The sequence below is a fragment of the Eurosta solidaginis genome, chromosome 2 (assembly GCF_040869045.1).
Source record: "Eurosta solidaginis isolate ZX-2024a chromosome 2, ASM4086904v1, whole genome shotgun sequence".
NCBI lineage: Eukaryota > Metazoa > Arthropoda > Insecta > Diptera > Tephritidae > Eurosta > Eurosta solidaginis.
In genome coordinates, this window is record NC_090320.1 from 291,924,617 (window position 1) to 291,943,827 (window position 19,211).

At 38.0% G+C, this 19,211-nt stretch overlaps 1 protein-coding gene across 1 annotated transcript in view; it reads right to left on the reverse strand.

Annotated features, from left to right (window-relative positions):
• Window positions 1-305: 305 nt before the first annotated feature.
• The window catches only part of LOC137241207 (myrosinase 1-like), a 151,522-nt gene continuing 132,616 nt past the window's right edge, over window positions 306-19,211 (reverse strand). The window contains exon 6 of the mRNA XM_067768548.1: window positions 306-576. Within this exon, the coding sequence (XP_067624649.1) occupies window positions 481-576 (96 nt within the window). The 3' untranslated portion in view covers window positions 306-480. The remainder of the gene's footprint in view (window positions 577-19,211) is intronic.

Consider the following 19,211-nt stretch of genomic DNA (forward strand, 5'->3'; position numbering starts at 1 on the left):
TCCCGGAAAAACATGTTGGAAACCTAATCTGAATTCAAAGACCCAAAATCGTTACAATGGATTGGCATGGAATGCCCCATTTGCAAATAGTTATTTTAGGTAGCAATACATTTTTTTGATGAATTCTCTCTTGTTTTGTTTTCTTTTAAATAAAAAAACATTTTAAATTTTTGCAAAAAAAAAAAAAAAAAAAATTAAATAAAGTAAACCAAATATGCTAAACACAAAATAATAAATGCAAGTAAATTGTGCGCGATTTTTATTATTATTTATCTTCTTATTCCATTTTTTTAACAAACATTAATCATGCTGTTTTTGTTTTTGCTGTTTGTTCTTCTTGGTCTGTGCTTTCACGCGTTGGACTCTACACAAATGTGACAGACTAAATTGGCTTGTTAAATATGGATTTCATTTCATTTCATATGTCATGATATCATTGCAGCAATTTATTGTATAAAAATGCTTGTTGTTGTTTTTTCTTTAAGAAATTTTGCACTTTTTTGTATGCCTCGTTGGCGAGCAAATGTGTGTCTGCTGCTTTTGCTGTTGATCAAGTAATTCTTCGTCTACAGCTGTCTGCAAAAAAATAAAGTGCTCATCGAGGAAATTGCAAACAAATGTACAAATGTATATTATATATATAATACATATACCACAAGCAATATTTGTTTATGAATGTGACACACCTACTGAACTATATTCAAAACCACACCGGGACAAATTTGCTTCTCAGGATTGCTATTGCAATTCACTGTAATATATACACAGTTAGTCACCAAAGTAAAGCCACGCTGTGTTTACCGACATAGAATGCATGTTTCGTTCATATTCATATGGCTTACATCAAAAGAGAACTCGTTGTTCAGCTGTTATCACTGCGTTATAAATTATTTTGAAAATTTTCGGTTCAAATTTGACCCGTAAATACAATAAAGTTATGGTTGTAAAGATGGAGATTCGGGCTATTAGCGAGCTTTGGGCAATTTTGGTCGTAGTGCTTTTGTTTAGCTATATTTTATTAAAATAATTTATTAAAAATAAATGATTGTGAGCACACAAAGAAATCTATTTGTAGTATGGCACTATTGTGAACATTTGCACTGCATTACCGGCAGTTGCTCTCATACGCAAGATGACAGCACAAACTGTCCCGTCCCGCCAATTTGTAGGATAAATTAAAAGGAGCACGACGCAAATTGGGAGAGAAGCTCGGCCTCAAATCTCTTCGGAGGTTATCGCGTCTAACATTTAATTATTTTTTTACCTTATTTTGAATAGTAGTTGTGTTTAGCTGTTTTAGAGTACCAGGAAGGTATATCATTTGTTTATGGTTTTATTTTTGTGCTGTGTAAATAAAAAATAATACTTATGTGCGTAAATAAAAAAACATTTTAATGTTTTTTTTTTTGTTGGGGGGGGGGGGGGGGGTATATTTCTTGAATTTTCAAAGTGTCCCGGTTTTGTCCCATGGGAACCTGGTAGCCCTACCCGAACGCATTGAAGCAACCCCCATGGGAAGAAGTCTACCGAAATGTGAGGGTCTGTGGCAAGGAAGCTGATTAGTGACATGATTAGGAACGAACTAAATAAACCCCACGTATCATTCGATATGCTGTGCTTAAGAGAATGTCTTGGGCACGAGCAGTATTCATTTATGCTTCAGCAAGAGAGGCCCTATAGACAACGACCATATTACGTCAACAGCAGGTTAGATAAAAAGGGATACAGTAGAAAGGTGTGTGAACTAGAGCATGTGGTGGTAGCAATCGAAAGTAAAAAGAGTAGTCCCTTATCGTGACATCTTGATACATAGCTCAGAGTGTCGCAGCTCCACCATTTGAGTGCAAAAGGGTGGTGAATCAAGAGAGGTGCAAAGGTCGGCCGTCGCGCCTGCGAATGAAGATACAAAGTGCGGCGAGGGGACGATATAAACTGTGAGTCAAAACGTAGACAAACGTAGCTTCATATCATTTGAGTTCTTGAGAGGTTGCCACCGTACAGCAACTGGAACAATCCAATAAGTTGTTACTTTCTTGTTGGTTTTTTGACTTTATCTTTCGGGATTTCGCACTGGCCCACACTATAAAACTTTTTCAATGTAATCTATACAGTACTTATAAAACGATTAGAACACATTACAGCCGGATATTCCAGTGCTATTCAAATTGACCAGAAACAAGTAAGGAAGGCTGAGTTCGGGTGTAACCGAACATTACATACTCATGTGAGAGCTTTGCAGAAAAAATAAGGGAAAATCATCATGTAGGAAAATGAACCTAGGGTAACCCTGGAATGCGTTTGTATGACATGGGTATCAAATGAAAGGTATTAAAGAGTGCCTTCTTCTGCTCTTCTTTTTGCTCTCTGTATTTGACCTCTCACTCTGTTGTTTCTCACAACCCTCCTACTTCTCGCTTCTCATCCCCCTCTGTCTTTTCATCCTTCTTCCATTTATTTTCCTCTCATCCTTCCTTTCCATTATCTCTTGTTTTCTCTTCCAATTTTCGTCGTGCTCCTCTTGATTTTCCCTACAAATTGGCCGGACGGGATTTACATGTTTTATGCCGACTCCGAACGGCATCTCCAAGACAGATGAGTTTTCACTTAGAGCTTGTCATGGCAGAAATACACTCGGAGTGCTTGCCAAACACTGCCGAGGGACGACCCCGTTTAGAAAAATTTTCTTCTAATTGAAAAACCTTATTTCTAAAATTTTGATGTTGCTTTGCCCGGGGTGTGAACCCTAGTGTATTTCTGCCATGGCAAGCTCTAAGTGAAAACTCATCTGCCTTGCTGATGCCGTTCGGAGTCGGCATAAAACAAGTAGGTCCCGTCCCGCCAATTTGTAGGATAAATTAAAAGGAGCACGACGCAAATTGGGAGAGAAGCTCGGCCTCAAATCTCTTCGGAGGTTATCGCGTCTAACATTTAATTATTTTTTTAACTTAGAAGTATTTATTTTGAATAGTAGTTGTGATTAGCTGTTTTAGAGTACCAGGAAGGTATATCATTTGTTTATGGTTTTATTTTTGTGCTGTGTAAATAAAAAATAATACTTATGTGCGTAAATAAAAAAACATTTTAATGTTTTTTTTTGTTGGGGGGGGGGGGGGGGGGTATATTTCTTGAATTTTCAAAGTGTCCCGGTTTTGTCCCATGGAACCTGGTAGCCCTACCCTAACGCATTGAAGCAACCCCCATGGGAAGAAGTCTACCGAAATGTGAGGGTCTGTGGCAAGGAAGCTGATTAGTGACATGATTAGGAACGAACTAAATAAACCCCACATATCACTCGATATGCTGTGCTTAAGAGCATGTCTTGGGCACGAGCAGTATTCATTTGTGCTTCAGAGAGGCCCTATAGACAACGACCATATTACGTCAACAGCAGGTTAGATAAAAAGGGATACAGTAGAAAGGTGTGTGAACTAGAGCATGTGGTGGTAGCAATCGAACAGTAAAAAGAGTAGTCCCTTATCGTGACATCTTGATACATAGCTCAGAGTGTCGCAGCTCCACCATTTGAGTGCAAAAGGGTGGTGAATCAAGAGAGGTGCAAAGGTCGGCCGTCGCGCCTGCGAATGAAGATACAAAGTGCGGCGAGGGGACGATATAAACTGTGAGTCAAAACGTAGACAAACGTAGCTTCATATCATTTGAGTTCTTGAGAGGTTGCTACCGTACAGCAACTGGAACAATCCAATAAGTTGTTACTTTCTTGTTGGTTTTTTGACTTTATCTTTCGGGATTTCGCACTGGCCCACACTATAAAACTTTTTCAATGTAATCTATACAGTGCTTATAAAACGATTAGAACACATTACAGCCGAATATTCCAGTGCTATTCAAATTGACCAGAAACAAGTAAGGAAGGCTGAGTTCGGGTGTAACCGAACATTACATACTCATGTGAGAGCTTTGCAGACAAAATAAGGGAAAATCATCATGTAGGAAAATGAACCTAGGGTAACCCTGGAATGCGTTTGTATGACATGGGTATCAAATGAAAGGTATTAAAGAGTGCCTTCTTCTGCTCTTCTTTTTGCTCTCTGTATTTGACCTTTCCCTCTGTTGTTTCTCAGAACCCTCCTACTTCTCGCTTCTCATCCCCCTCTGTCTTTTCATCCTTCTTCCATTTATTTTCCTCTCATCCTTCCTTTCCATTATCTCTTGTTTTCTCCTTCTCTGCTTCTTGTTCTCGGCTCTTCGCTCGCCCTCATTGTGCAATTTTTCAACAGTGAGTGCCATAACTTGCTTGACCCACTGTTTGTAATGTGTAACATGCGACAACAATTTCAAGTGTTTCTTGCAACTTGAATTTAATTTTTTTCTCTTATTTCAAAATAAATTTATTTGTTTTGAATTTTTGCAAAGCACTCGTGTTGAAAAAGGGCGATCGTGTCGTACAAAGATAAAAAATGTAAAGAACAAACATAAATTGACCCAGTTAATTGTGCAGATATCACTGCATTTATTGTTATTGCTGTGACAGTTGTTGGTTCCATTGATGTGTTTGTTATTGTTTTTGTAAATTTTTTTTGTTTATGCAACATCTGCAAAACGCAATGCCGCTAAATTGAGTAATTGAAGAATATGTCAGCAGTTCATCCTCGAGAAAAATGAAACAGCATGGAAAATAAATAGCATTTCAGTGAAGTGAAGGAGTCACAATGAAGATAACGACGTGGTAGGAGAACGGGTTTTCTTCTTTTATACGTACACGAGCCGGACCCGTGCGCATCTTGCGCAACTAATCTAAAAGTCTCTTATCAAATATCAACAGAAATCAGTTGTTCTCTCAATCAATTAAAATTTACAGCTTGCGCTGCCATCTTGCGTATGGGAGCAAATGCCGGTAATGCAGTGCAAATATTCACAAGACTGCCATAGTACAAATAGATTTCTTTGTGTGCTCACAACCGTTTAGTTTCTAATAGCCCGAATCTCCATCTTTAAAACAAGACTTTATTTATAGATTTGGATATCAAATAAGAGCGAAAAGGGGACCCGTACATAAAAACAGCGGTTATAAATAATATATATGATTGTTGCAAACGCAACAAGATTGAGGTAGGAAAACATTCGTTCGTCTGTGATTTTGTTACAGCGACTGAAAGGTCATAGTAAAGCACAGCGACAGCTTAGAAGAAATGGCCACGACAGACGGAGAGTGACAGTACCTGGTCTCGTTCACAAAGGCGGTTGAAAGTAATCACAATCGCTCTACCTCTACCTCTACTGTTATTGTTGTTGTTGTATTAACGAAAAGACACTCCCCGAAGGCCTTGGGGAGTGTTATCGATGTCGATGGTCCTTTGTCGCATATATGTAGATCCGGTACGTTCCGGTAACAACGCACCATCAAGGTACTAGCCGGACCATCTCGGGAACGATTAATATCACCACATTAAACCTCCTAGCTCAACCCGCCCTCCCCACCTCCGAGTTCCATGAGGAACTTGGGGTCACCAGAGCTCCACCCTCGCGTAGGTGAGGTTGACAATTGAGTTTCGGAAGCTTTGCAGCTATAAAGCTTGAATCCCTTCTTTTCTCTACTTCTTCTCTCTACCTACCCCATCCCGATATTAAGCTGACAAAATCCCATTCCCTTTAACTTGAAATATATTCAATTATTAAAAACGAGTCAATACTTTTTTCAAGTTGTTGCCATTTCTATACTCAGCTGAGCAGAGCTCACAGAGTATATTAATTTTGGTCGCATACCGGTACCCTGTAACGGCATAAACTAATCGAGATAGATATAGACTTCTATATATCAAAATGATCTGGGCGAAAGAAATTCATTTAGCCAGGTCCGTCCGTCCGTAAACACGATAACTTGAGTAAATTTTGAGGTATCTTGATGAAATTTGGTATGTAAGTTCCTGAGAACTCATCTCAGATCGCTATTTAAAATGAACTAAATCGGGCTATTACCACGCCCACTTTTTCGATATCGAAAATTTCGAAATCCCGAAAAAGTGCGATAATTCATTACCAAAGACGGATAAAGCGATGAAACTTGGTAGGTGGGTTGAACTTATGACGCAGAATAAAAAATTAGCAAAATTTTGGACAATGGTCGTGGCAACGCCTACTTTTAAATGAAGGTTATTTAAAAGTTTTGCAAGCTGTAATTTGGCAGTCGTTGAAGATACCATGATGAAATTTGGCAGGAACGTTATTCCTTTTACCATATGTGTTCTAAATAAGGATTAGCAAAATCGGATGATGAACACGCCCACTCCTTAAAAAAAATATTTAAAGTCAAAGTTGAACAAAAATTGAATATCTTTACAGTCTATAAGTAAATTATGTCAAAATTCAACGCCAGTAATGATATGGTGTAACAAAATACAAAACTAAAAGAAAATTTCAAAATGGGCGTGGCTCCGCCCCTTATTTTGTCTCCAAAGCTCTCTCGGTTACACCCGAACTTAGCCTTCCTTACTTGTTATGGAATAAGCGTCTACTCTCCTTCGTTTAATCCCTCTCGCTCTCTCTCTGGAGGTTTTAGCTGCACATATTTTCTTTTATAAATTACTAATTAAAACAAACAAGCTACATTGCTAGTAGCAACAACACAATAAACTTGTAAGTACTTAAATGCAATTTAAGACTGCAACCAACAAAGCAACAACAACACCCAAATGTAGCTTATATCTTTGGAATGCTAAGAAAATTGAACTAAAATAGTAACAAAAGGTCAAAGTGTGAATGTAATTAATTTGATGCGATTAATCGTGTGCAAGTGCAAAAAGGAGGAGAAGAAGAAACAATATAATAAATATAATAAATCAAACGAATTTACTAAGCCACAGTAAATGTATGCATATGTATGAGTATATGTAAGAGTGTTACTGATACGTCAGGAGGGGGAGGGGGGAGGGCTCACGCTTCCTACATATGCATGTGTGTATGTGTTTCGAGTTGTACTAAGAAGAAATTCAAATAGGTATAGCCTCATATATAGCGTTTGGTGGTTTTGACAAAAATATGCCTTCCTAAAAGTTAAAAAGTAATATGGCAACGTGATGAATCTCTGAACAACATAGACCAGAACAACAACTAATTAGTACAGTTCAACAAAACAACTAAAACAGAGAGATTCATAAAAAAATACGAAACATTTTGAAATGGGCTTGTGAAAAGAAAAGTTTAGAATTACTCAACCGCGTCAAAAGTATTGTTTTCGATAGTAACTGTTTGTGTGCGGTGCATGTGTGTGAGTGCATTTTTATGAACCATGCACGTATTTGGCACAAAGCGAAAATTAGTCAGAAATTCTATTAACTGTACAGCGTTACTGTATATAAGTAATAAAAGGTAAATACTTGGCGCGATTTATCTCCGAGGGGATTTGGGCCAAGCTTCTCTTCCAATTTGCGTCGTGTTCCTTTTAATATTCCCTACAAATTGGCAAGAGGGGACCTAGGACATGTCTTATGCCGACTTTGAACGGCATCTGCACTGCAGATGCATTTTCACTGAGAAGCTATAGCAGAAATACACTCGGAGTGTTTGCCAAATCACTTCCAAGGGGCGACCCAATTAGCAACATTTTCTGAATTGAAAAAAAGTTTTTCTAAATTTTTGGTGTTACTTTGTCCGGAAGTTGAAACCAGGACCTCGGTGTTGTAGGCGGAGCGCGCTACACGCACCTGGAAGTCACATAATGCAGGACCTAAAAAAAGAATTTCTCGCCTTAACTTCAATTAAAGTCTTTTAATATAAAGATTAAATTTAAAAAGCTTTTAATTTAATTATGCGGCAGCTAAGCGGACGGTAAAGTTGACCTTAATGTATAATAGTTGACCTTCACGTATGAACAACCCCTTTATTTTGACGGTACAAACTCTAGCTGCTCGCTTCATGTTGCGCCACTAAATTCGCCTCACTATAATTGTCGTAGTTGGAACAGAAACTAAACCTAGAAGTAGCCCCCGTAGACAACTGCGCCAGATCCCCCCGCTCCATACTCGGGCAGAGCAGCATTCCAAATCACAGGTTCTCAATAGCACACGCGACCTAGCCTCCTACCATTAAGGCATAAACATCCGGCCTTGACCCCTGAGTGATTGCCTAACCCATACTACTTCAAAAGTCATGTAGAAGTTTACCATTAAGTACCTTTACAGCTAGTTGCAGACTGTAGTTACTATTTACCATTACGACAACGGTCAAATCTACTGTAACACTTATGACTACGATTAGATCGGTTACATAAAAGGTTTACGGTGACGCCTAAACTTACGTTTTAGTCAAGGGTTACAGTTACTTTAAAGCTAATATTAACATTATCGTTATGGACCTGGAACCGTTATGTTGAGGCTTATGGCTTTGATATGAGCGCAATCAGACACAAAAAGAGTTGAGGGGAATGTACATAATTAGAAAAACCAAAAAGAAGATTAAATAAAAGAGAAAAGGATCCTAACTTTCATCTTTTCCAGTCGAAAGAATGGTAAGAAAAGGTAAGGAATGGAAAGGAAAGGAAAGGTAAGCGCAGAAAAGTAAAAAAAAGGAAACTGAAACCTAAAATAGAATCGGACCTTAATGCTAAACTAAAACAAGAACCGAAAACGGAAACGCACCAAAACCAGACTGGAGCAGGAGCTGAGTCTTGGAATAAAACCGAAACCAGACGGTACCGGATCTGCATCCGAATCTAGAGCCAAAACTGCGACCAAAACCTGAACCAGTATCGGAATCGAAACCATACCGAATATGAAACCGGGATGGAAACGGGAATATACATACAAATTTTACGTATATTTTATAAATGAAATATATATCTAAAGTGTCCAAACAATTCAACTTAAATATATACCCGATATCCATATGTAAATATAAATAATGCAGTTTGTACCATTCGCTTTTTATTTAAATAAGAACTCCAATGACCGACGTCAAGCAGACCATATTCCATACTCAACTCACATTAAGACTATAATGAAGCAGCACAAATTTACATTTTAAAATCAACAACGTGACGCCATTAAAACGGATTAAAACATAACGAGAATCAATAAATTATATTTAAATGTTTTTAAGCTGAAGCAGTGATGCCATATTGTGGGAAATTACCCTTTTTGAGGGATATTTCGCTATAAAAATTAGTAAAAGGGGTAAAAGGGACTTTCTTTGTAGCAAAAGCACCTATGTATAAAAATCTGATCATAATATAACTGAAAATCATAAGAACTCTTACTTAATAAAATAGTAAAGTCATTCGTTAATTTTTATTCGTTCTGTACGCTGTCATAATTTCACTAGATAAAACATTTGTACACTGAAAGAAAAAGACTGGTAAAATCAAGCGAAATGCGGGTCAATTCAACCGAAATTTCTGTCAATTTTCATCCATCGCATCAAGATGTTGAATCAACCGCGCACAAATCGTTGATTCGTAATTGACCGTTTTAGTAGTCAAATGAACAAAAAAACGTTGTTGCGACAGCTTTGTACGAAAGTACATATGTTGCGGCATTTGCAAGGCAGATGAGTTTTCACTGAGATCTTTTCATGGCAGAAATATACTCGCAGTGCTTGCCGAACAGTGCCGAGGGGCAACTCCGCTTAGGAAAATTTTCTTCTAATTGAAAAACCTTATTTCTAAAATTTTTATGTTGCTTTGCCCGGGGTGTGAACCCAGGGTCTTCGGTGTGGTAGGCGGAGCACGCTACCATCACACCACGGCGGTCGCCATATACATACGTAAATATGTGCATACACATAGCACACAGCATACATAAGTACAAAGTAGAGAGCGCAGTGAGCGTAAAAATCTCTTTAAAATTTGCTCATAAATTGACTGTTGATCGCTGTTGAAATTACCAGTGAGATCAGTTGTGTTAACAAAAAAATCAGTTAGATTGATTAGAAATCTGTCAATTTTACAGAATTTTGTTAACTTAGGAGCGACAATTTCCCTTCTGTTGAAATGACTAAACTAATTTGTTCGCTTGAAAAAGAACTCGGTCGAATTAACCATAATTCGATCAATTTCACCGAATCTCCGTTAAGTCAAGAACAACATAACCGATTTGTTGATTTTGCTAGCATCATTTCTTTCAGTGTATTTCTGGCAACTCAAGAAACAATTGCCAGTATTGGTTTTATTTGGCCTGTCGTTCGTATTTTGCACATTTCACAATAGCATACTCTCATTTAGCACCCTACGAATTTTGCGACTTCCTTGAGTGTATTGTAAGGCGGAGAAGAAGACATAATTTGGAATAAGAAAAAAACCTTTCCAAAGAAGTTGTCCGGAGTAGGAAGAGTACAAAGGCTTGTTGGAATTTGTGCAGAACGATACATTCTGTAGCTGAGCAGCTTTAGTTGGGATTCAAGGGGCTCAGTACAAAGCTTAATAGCTTCAGAGCTTCCACAACCCAATTGTCAACCTCACCTACGCCAGGGGACTCTTGCTACAAATCGGAGTGTATCATACATATGTTTAACAGGCAAGGATCTAGCGACCCTAATTTCTTCATGGGCGGGGCGGTAATTCCTTGTAGGTTTAATGTGGTCATATAAATCGTTCCCGAGATGGTCGGGCTAGTGCCTTAGTGGTGCTTGTTACCAAAACCTTTGGGGAGGGTGTATATCGTTAATACAATAACAACAACTCCAGCATTTTCAGAACTCGATAACTGAAAAAGCGCTGCCCATCAGAAACACGGCAAAAAAAAAAAAAATACATTAAAAAACGAATCCTGGTTTCATTGGGCCATTTGAGGGCAGAAATAAGAACTTTTAGCTCTGTGGGAATTTCATGCGACAAGGGAATTTTTTTCAATTTCTGTAGATTTCGCAGAGCTTATCTGGCATTACTGAGCTAAAGAAGAAAAAAAGTGAACATAAAAAATCACTGCAAGACAATTCTTAATGCCAATTTGAATATAAATTTTAAATCAATTACAAAACTTCACATATTCACTCACCGTTTTGCATATTCGTTCATATGTTTGTAATACCTACTTGATTTGGGGATATATAAAGCTTTTGTTCTTATTGTTGTTGTGCTAATTTAATTTATTTTTGTTTAAAAACTCAAGTGCACGACCGTGACAATTGAATAGTTCTTGATTTTGGCGTTGTTTAAAAAAAATGCCAGTTGTTCTAACCGAATGTAGCAAATTACCAAAGTACAACAACAACTTCTTTGTTTTACCGTCAAAACAATAGCAGCAGTTTTGTCATTTGTAAAACGAGAATATGCGCAAAACCAAAACGATTTTGATGAATTTTTACTGCGCCAGCTATTGAGGGTTAATGTTTCTATGTAATTTTTTTTTGTTTGCTTACCTTAAATGCAGCACAGCGAATGAGTGACGTTTGCGCATGCGCAGTAACTGTTGGCTGAATGGAGCAAATTGAGCGTCGCGCCATGTGAAATCATGTTCGGGTTCCTTGATGGATTCATTACTAATGCAGCGCAATTTTGCGATTAACTGACAGACGGACTGATGGATGGATCGATTGGACAAATGTGCTATTGTTTTTTTTTTGTATTTTTTTAAGGGAATTCATGCATTTTTTTTAATTTAATATTTTTAAATTTAGAAATAATCATTCTTTTTTTTAATTTTTACGAAACCTTGCTTTATTTTTTTTTCAAAATAATTTATTTAAAATTTTTTTAAAGATAAATAAAAAAATATTGTTTGTGTTTATATTTTTAAGAAGTCGTAAATTATTATTTTTTTCTAAAAATCATGAGTTTTCTAAAAAAGTGGTACCCCCGCAGAAAAAATGGTAGACTGTCATGCAAAGCAACAGCTGCTATTCGGATGGTTGGTAGACACACATCTTCCAGCAGCTTATAAGACTGTAATATAAGAATTTAGGTAATACTTTACTTTAGCTCACAACTGCTTAAACTCGACTAAAACTACCGGGAGGGGTGTCAAAAGACGCGTTTTGCACCCAGGACGACGAATTCGAAAGCGGAAATTAAAAATTTTATTTATGTCAAAAGAAATTTCAAAAAACTGAAAAATGGCCCCGGAGCGCGCCGAAATCGGGAGTGGGATCGATAGTATCAGAGATGTAAGTCTTAGTGGTGCTGGTTCCACTTTACATTGTTGCACATATTGTATGCAGATTGAAGTTCAGCGAGAGTGACGCCCCGTCTTCCTGGGAATTACACTTCCTTTTTCCCTAACCATGTGTTATTTGACTCTGATAATGAGGTCCAGCGGGCATGCCGCACAAAACGAATTTATCAACTCTGCCTCCTCCTACTTCTTTATATTGAACAGCTTGGTTCTAAAATGGTGAATTTTAATCATAGTGCTTACGAAAGTGTCTCGTATCTATCTCGGGAATACATTGAGTAGGAAACACAGCACATGCAAATCCTCTGCTAAGTAAGATCAGTACCGAGCGAAAAAGGATCTGTTATGGCGAAGCCTCAATCCCATGATCCATCGGTAGAATAGTTAAGACGAAAAGGTCATGACGCTGAGGATATCATAGGGTTTAAGAGAGCTTGAAAGAGCATATTGTGTGATGAGGAACTCTGCACAATGTCGCAGAAAAAAATGCTACCTATAAATCCACGATGTGAAGCAAATAATAGTAGACTTAATAATGGAAACCTGGTGGTCGAGATCTAGACTATCTGTGGGAATGTTACTTATCAACGCTATATTGCAAAGGAGATGAGAATTCTAACACGGTAATCGACAGCAATTACTATCAAGAAATTCATTGGACTTTATCAGTTGAAAATTTTAATACCACGAAAAAGAGTTTAAGCTAACCTGAAATACTTGTAAGTAAGCAAAAACAACAGCTATGCCAGGATTGTAAGGATGTGTCTGATGAAATCCAAACCAAGCGAGGCTTCAGACATGTCGCTCTTCTTCGTGTGATTTTTCTAACCAGATGGAAGTAGGTATTTCTATCGATAGGCATACTTGCCGACAAAGGAACCGGAAAACGTCCACTGATTTGGGAAGCAACTTAGAGGAAGACCTTATCTCCCTTGGTCATCCCAATTGGCGTCCTTTAAAATTAATAATAAGTGTCAGGCAGCAAAGTCGACTAGATTGTTCAGCGCAATTAATGATGTTGATGATGATTCATATTTGCCAACAAACAAAAATCAGGTAAAGATTCATGAAAAGCAAATATTTGAATATAACGAAAGCGAAAAGATCACAAGAAAGGTGAAGACATTAATATAAGAAGAAGATAAAGAATAATGGGTTTTTTTAATTAATAAAGAAATGCTAAAATTTCGTTTCAAGGTCAGAAACCAAGTCAGCGACATTCACACCAGTCCGTGTCAAAACGCATGCGCTTTGTTTTATTTGCACTTATGCCCCGTTTCTCAGTGCGAATTTAAACTTCAGTTAAAGTTGACCAGAGTTTAACCTTGCCATTTTGTTCGATAGCATCAAATTTTGCTGCTCATCTCAACCGGCTGCTTAAGACGAAGTGGCAGGGTTAAACTCTAGTCAAGTTTGACTTGAGTTTAAACTCGTACCGAAAAACCGCACCTTAGAGCGGGAGCATGCGCAGTGCGGGTGATTATTGCATTTTCTTTTGCTCATCATTATTTGCTTTGAGCAAACGAAACGTCCAAATGCAAATTTATACTAATATTCGAATTCGGTTTCCAATTGCCCAACGCTAAGGTCATTGCCAGTCTGATACTTTGATTTGCCGATTTGTCATTTGTACCATTAAAAAATCGGTTGCATTGCTCTTGGAACGGCTAAGTGTGAACTCAGGTTGCTAACTCTGAAAGTTGTTTTGTTTGAATGGACAATGTAAAAAGTTTATTAACGCATGTTTTTTAAGATATTTAAGTGCTCATAAAGTTCAAAATGAAAGAGCCAAAATTTGTTTTAGCGCTGTGGGACTGCGCATGCGCCTGCACATTTTTCACTTTCATCCTCTGGATAAATGAGGATTCCTTGTTTTATAAGAAAAAAAAATGCCATATAAATTAATTAATGACCGTATTAATTTCGGGAAAAAATATTTATGACCTTTAAAAAGTTTCAATAATGAGGCAAGGGCTGAGTCAAGCGAACTTGTTCACTTTGGACGGTCCCTGCAGCTGCTGAGAGCGAAATAGTACTATCCGAAAAGAAGATTGCCTGATTGATAGTTCGCAGTTGTTGTTAAATCACTCCCCGTAGGGTAAATATGCTGATAATGCCATTGAAGTACATCCCGCCTTGACCAGTTAGATCGGCTGCATGTGGAATCACAGCAAGACAATAAGTTGATGATACAAGCTACAAGGTATTGTGTTTCAGGTAGAAGTAACCATTCGAAGCGTGCCTCTCTAAGCAGCGTTCTTCTTTTCCCAGGTATCCCAACATTTTTCATCTTACCAGCTGTTTTTCTAGACACGCAGTTACCCTTTGAGCTGCCACAGATTTTTTACATAATTGATCGAGGATAGCCCTCAGCAAGTAGGTTAGGGATAATCATCAGCTGTCTGATCCATGAACAGCTTATCGACCATAAACTCTCTGTGTGCGACTGACTGCGATAGGGTAATGGTTCGAATCGGTATCAGGACCTCGTAGAGAGTACACAATCAGGGCACAGAAGATATACCTGCGGTTGTAATTATTGTTGTTCAAGTACCGAAAATCTCGTGCAGCAGCTTTTAGGGAGCTTTATGCTAATGGTCTTCCGCGAATATAGCCCCTTAAGGTATTATCCCTACTACTTTTGGTCGCCAGAGTCTCGTACGCGTACAGTTATGTTTGTACCAGAATTCTCCCAACGTTGGCGAAATTGACCGTTGTGTTAATAAGTGCTATAAAAAATTTTATAGCTACACAGCTTACGCAACCCAATTGTCAAGCTCACATACCTGAGGGGAGTCCTATTACAAATATGAATGTATAACGCACAAATTTAGCAGAAGTGTGAGGTGCTAGGGGGGTGTAAATAACCATCAACGTCGGGAACACTCCCAGAAACCTTCAGGGAGTATCTTTATCGCTACAACAATAACAACAAGCTCTACTATACTGCTGTTGATCACAACATGATCAATTTGGTCTCGCATTATTTGATCTGAAGACAGCTGGTGCATCTTTTTATGCTGAAAATTGATATTGCATATGGTTGTATTTCGAGACATGGCGAAATCGATCAAGATCAACCCGTTGAAATTTCCAAATATAGGATCAACAGATACCTCGTTTCTCACTCTGGCGTGAAAGTCGCCAAACATGATTCTATGTGTTTATCTTAAAAGCAGTTTTATCCCGCTTTTCAGCCTAAAGTGTAGGCGCCTAGCTACAGATAAACATTTTATCGAATAATCTCGTTTTGATGCGGATCGGAACGAGAAGCTCTTTCATAGTTAAGAATGACAGTGCTTTGCGGCGAAGTCTCTTTGCCTCTTTCGAGCCCCACAATTTACTTCGCGTTTCTTTTCTGTTAAATCCTCCGAACAAAGTGGTAGCTTTTGGTATGATTGTTTGTGTATGTATATTAGGGTGGTTACAAGGTATATGGTGAATTTTAATTTTTGTTCTATCTTTCAGGGCACCCTCCTAATATGCCAATAGATCAGAAAATGATTATTGCAAAGTTTCAGGCTAATTCGATAATGTTAACACGTGCCTCATTGAGGTCAAAATTAGGAAAAATAGCGATTTTTCAGAAAAAATTGAAATGTTTCGTCAGTAAAAGCGAAACCATTTATGCCAGGAACTTCACTCGTATATCATTCGATAGGTAATTTTATTTGAATTAATCTTGATCTGAATAATATTTTTTTATAACGGTTATTTTTAGCAATAATTGGCATTTATCCGATCAGGGTGGCCGCATTAAGACTAAGATGATCCGATAAATGCCAAATACTGCTAAAAATAACCGTTTTATAAAAATATTATTCAGATCAAAATTAGTTCAAATAAAATTACCTATCGAATGATATACGAGTGAAGTTCCTGGCATAAATGGTTTCGCTTTTACTGACGAAACACTAAAATTTTTTCTGAAAAATCGCTGTTTTTCCTAATTTTGACCTCAATGAGGTACGTATTAACATTATCGGATTGGCCTAAAACTTTGCAATAATAATTTTCTCATCTATTGGCATATTAGGAGGGTGCCCTGAAAGATACAACAAAAATTAAAATTCACCATATACCTTGTAACCACCCTAATGTACATATAGTTGGCTACTAGCTACTAGGGAAGATTGAATGCACTTATATATAGTATGCGAAATTGTATGCTGATTTGGCTAAAATTTCCAGACAGCCCCATAGACATCCAGAGAGTGTTCCTGTGGACCAGAGACCGGTCAATTCTAAACATCATATTTAAAATGCGACTGCGTACATTAATAGCTTCTATGTCCTCTGGCTAAACTCAGACGATTTGCTAAAACTTCCAAGATAGTATCCAGAGAGTCTCCCTGTTAAGTAGTGAAACAGGGACCGATCGATGAGAAGCAAATTTAATTTATGGTGCGATTTTTTTTTGACTCGCCTACTTTAGTACATACTTTGAATAATTTTTTTCAGAAAATGTACTGCTGGAAATTTGGGTACGGAGAATGTGAAAAGCGGAAAGAAATCGAGTTAGACGAACAAACAGAGATAGAGGTAGAAGAAGAAGAGGGAGCTAGCGAGAGTGGCGAAGACAGAGAAAGGGGTGATAAGAAGACCGAGGGGAGAAGTGACGAAGACACAGAGAGAGAGAAGGGAGCGAGAAAAGGAGGAGGGAGAGGTGAACGGAAGCGAAGGGGCGAGAAGAGAGGGAAAGGAGTTAATATTTTAAAACCTCTTAAAAGTCAGCTAGAGGTACTGAAGTTAGATCGAATAACGTCTGTAAATATTAATTTCATAAAAAGCTCGAAAAATATGTACTCCATTGAAAAAGCTTACTGCTAATTTTGCATATGTAACAATGTTTTGAAATCAGGCCCCGCGTGAGTATGTCGTTATGTATCTAAATATTTATTCACATGCGGCCGGCGACAGACTTCTTTAAATTTTTTTTTCTTTTTCAGCCAATTCATTAGTTTTTCAGGTAGCCAAATAAAGTAAATAAAATGCATTTTTTACTAAAGCGCTAAATTTGTATATTTACCAAATTCCATCTTTATGGCGGTAATCAACAAAGTCACAAATTGCCTTTAACATCATTAAGACACACCACACCAATGCTCAACTAAATGAATGCTCTAATGCAATGGTTTCAGAAGTCAGATGATGGTGCGACGGTAGCGCTGCACAGAAGTCACTTTAATTAGCACCGCTTTTCAAACCACAAAAGCACCGCCCAGAGAGCGAGACTAATTTGTATTTGAAGTATTTACAAAAGGTAATGCGCATTTTGAAGAGGAGGGCGCGGTAAAGAAACATAAATATGTAGTAAGTTTAGGGTAAGGTTTTTACTGAAAATAAAAAAAATCTCGGAATGTGTATGGTTAAGGGCAAAACAAGATGAACTGGCCGGAACGTAAGGACCACACATCGGCTGAACAATCTATTGTGTCACCGGACTGAACACAAACTAGAAAAACTTCCTCCATCTTTTGTTACCAACAAGAAACCAAGCCTATCTATAGTAGATTCCTTGTTTGGTGGACAGCCACACAAAAAACAACCTACTTCAAAAAATTGGATGGGGTATGCAGACTATCAATGTAGTAGTATAGCATCATCTATTACAGAGCTAACAGACTTCCTGATTCCGTATATGCATTCCGAAAGGCTCTTAGAACCACAATAGAGGTGAATGGTTGGCTCAAAGGTGCCCAAAATGGAGGAAGAGGTGATACATGCATACACTGAGAGTTCTAAAGTAGTGAAAAGAGTAGATTCTGCGGTGTACTGTGCGGGTATACGCGCGGTTGTCTGTAGTCTAACACGCTCCTAGTTGCAGAACTATGGGCGATTATTGCTCTATTTTCCTCCCGGCTGTCAATGTAAAAGTTAACGCGTCTGTCTTTTGCGTAGTTTTCTTCAAGCGAACCAGCTCCTTTGGGTACGACTGATATCGTGCATGTAAGGTTATCGCGATGGATGGTAAAAATAAGTCTAGTTGGAAGAAAGACAGCTCCAGACGCTGGCTGATCAGAATACTGCTTGAAAATTGCGGCAGAAACTCCTACTCTTATTAAATTGCGTTAAGGACGACGAACACGATACCGCAATCCTTGAAGACGAAATATGTGCATCGTCACGGGGATATGACGAATTGAGAATGGCTATGTCCACTAGCTGGAAATTCAAGCGCACTCTGCCAAATTTAATGCAAATGCCGTGGAATCAGCTATAGTAGACCTTTGACAAAAGAATCGACGTCCATCATTTTTTTGTCGACTTCAAAGCAGCTTTTGACAGCACAATTTTAGACTGGCTGTGTGTAGTTTTGACTGCTTTCCCTACAATGTTTACATGGTTATGCCAAATTACTCTGAGCAACATTATCAGCTGCAAAAAATTCGAAAGGAACTCTCCAAGCTAACAGACACTCAACAAGGCTTCAGTTAAGATATTTCATTTTCATGCAATTTAGTTAACATGATGCTGCGATGAAAATTTTGCACGCAGGACTAAACTAAACTGAAATTTGAATGAATGTATGGCTTGAATTCATAGCCGCCGTTGAAAGCAGATGCGATTGGACTACATGAGATATTCACAGATTTCAGCTGGCTATAAGATTGAATTCAGAACTCCATTAGGTTGTCTCTCTATCAAACCGGAGCATTAACTCCACAAAGCCCAACGTTGAAGGACGCAATGAAAAGATAATCAAGCGTGTGATGCGACGGTGCGCAGACAGATTATCAACGAACCTGTCGGTTCTCTCATACGCTGCCGTTCTGTTATTGGCGTAGTTTTATACTATTTTCACACACACGGCTTATTGAATAATAAAGGCAGTTTTATACATTAAGACGCTTATTGAGCTCAATCTTCCATACAAGATTCGAATCTATAATTATTTCATTAGTGATTAATCGAATGCTTAATGAAATAAAAAGCCCAAATGCGACTCTCTTGGGAGCGTCCAGTTTCTTAGTTTTTGGTGTGTTCAGTGCTTAAAAATGTCATTTGTCAAAGTAAATGTCATTGTCTGTCATATAGCATTGTCATTTTATTCGCTTGACATTTCATCCTTCATACTAATCGAGCAGCTACTTATGTGTGAAAGCAAAAAATTTACGATTTCATTAGAAGGTGAAATGAGATCATTAA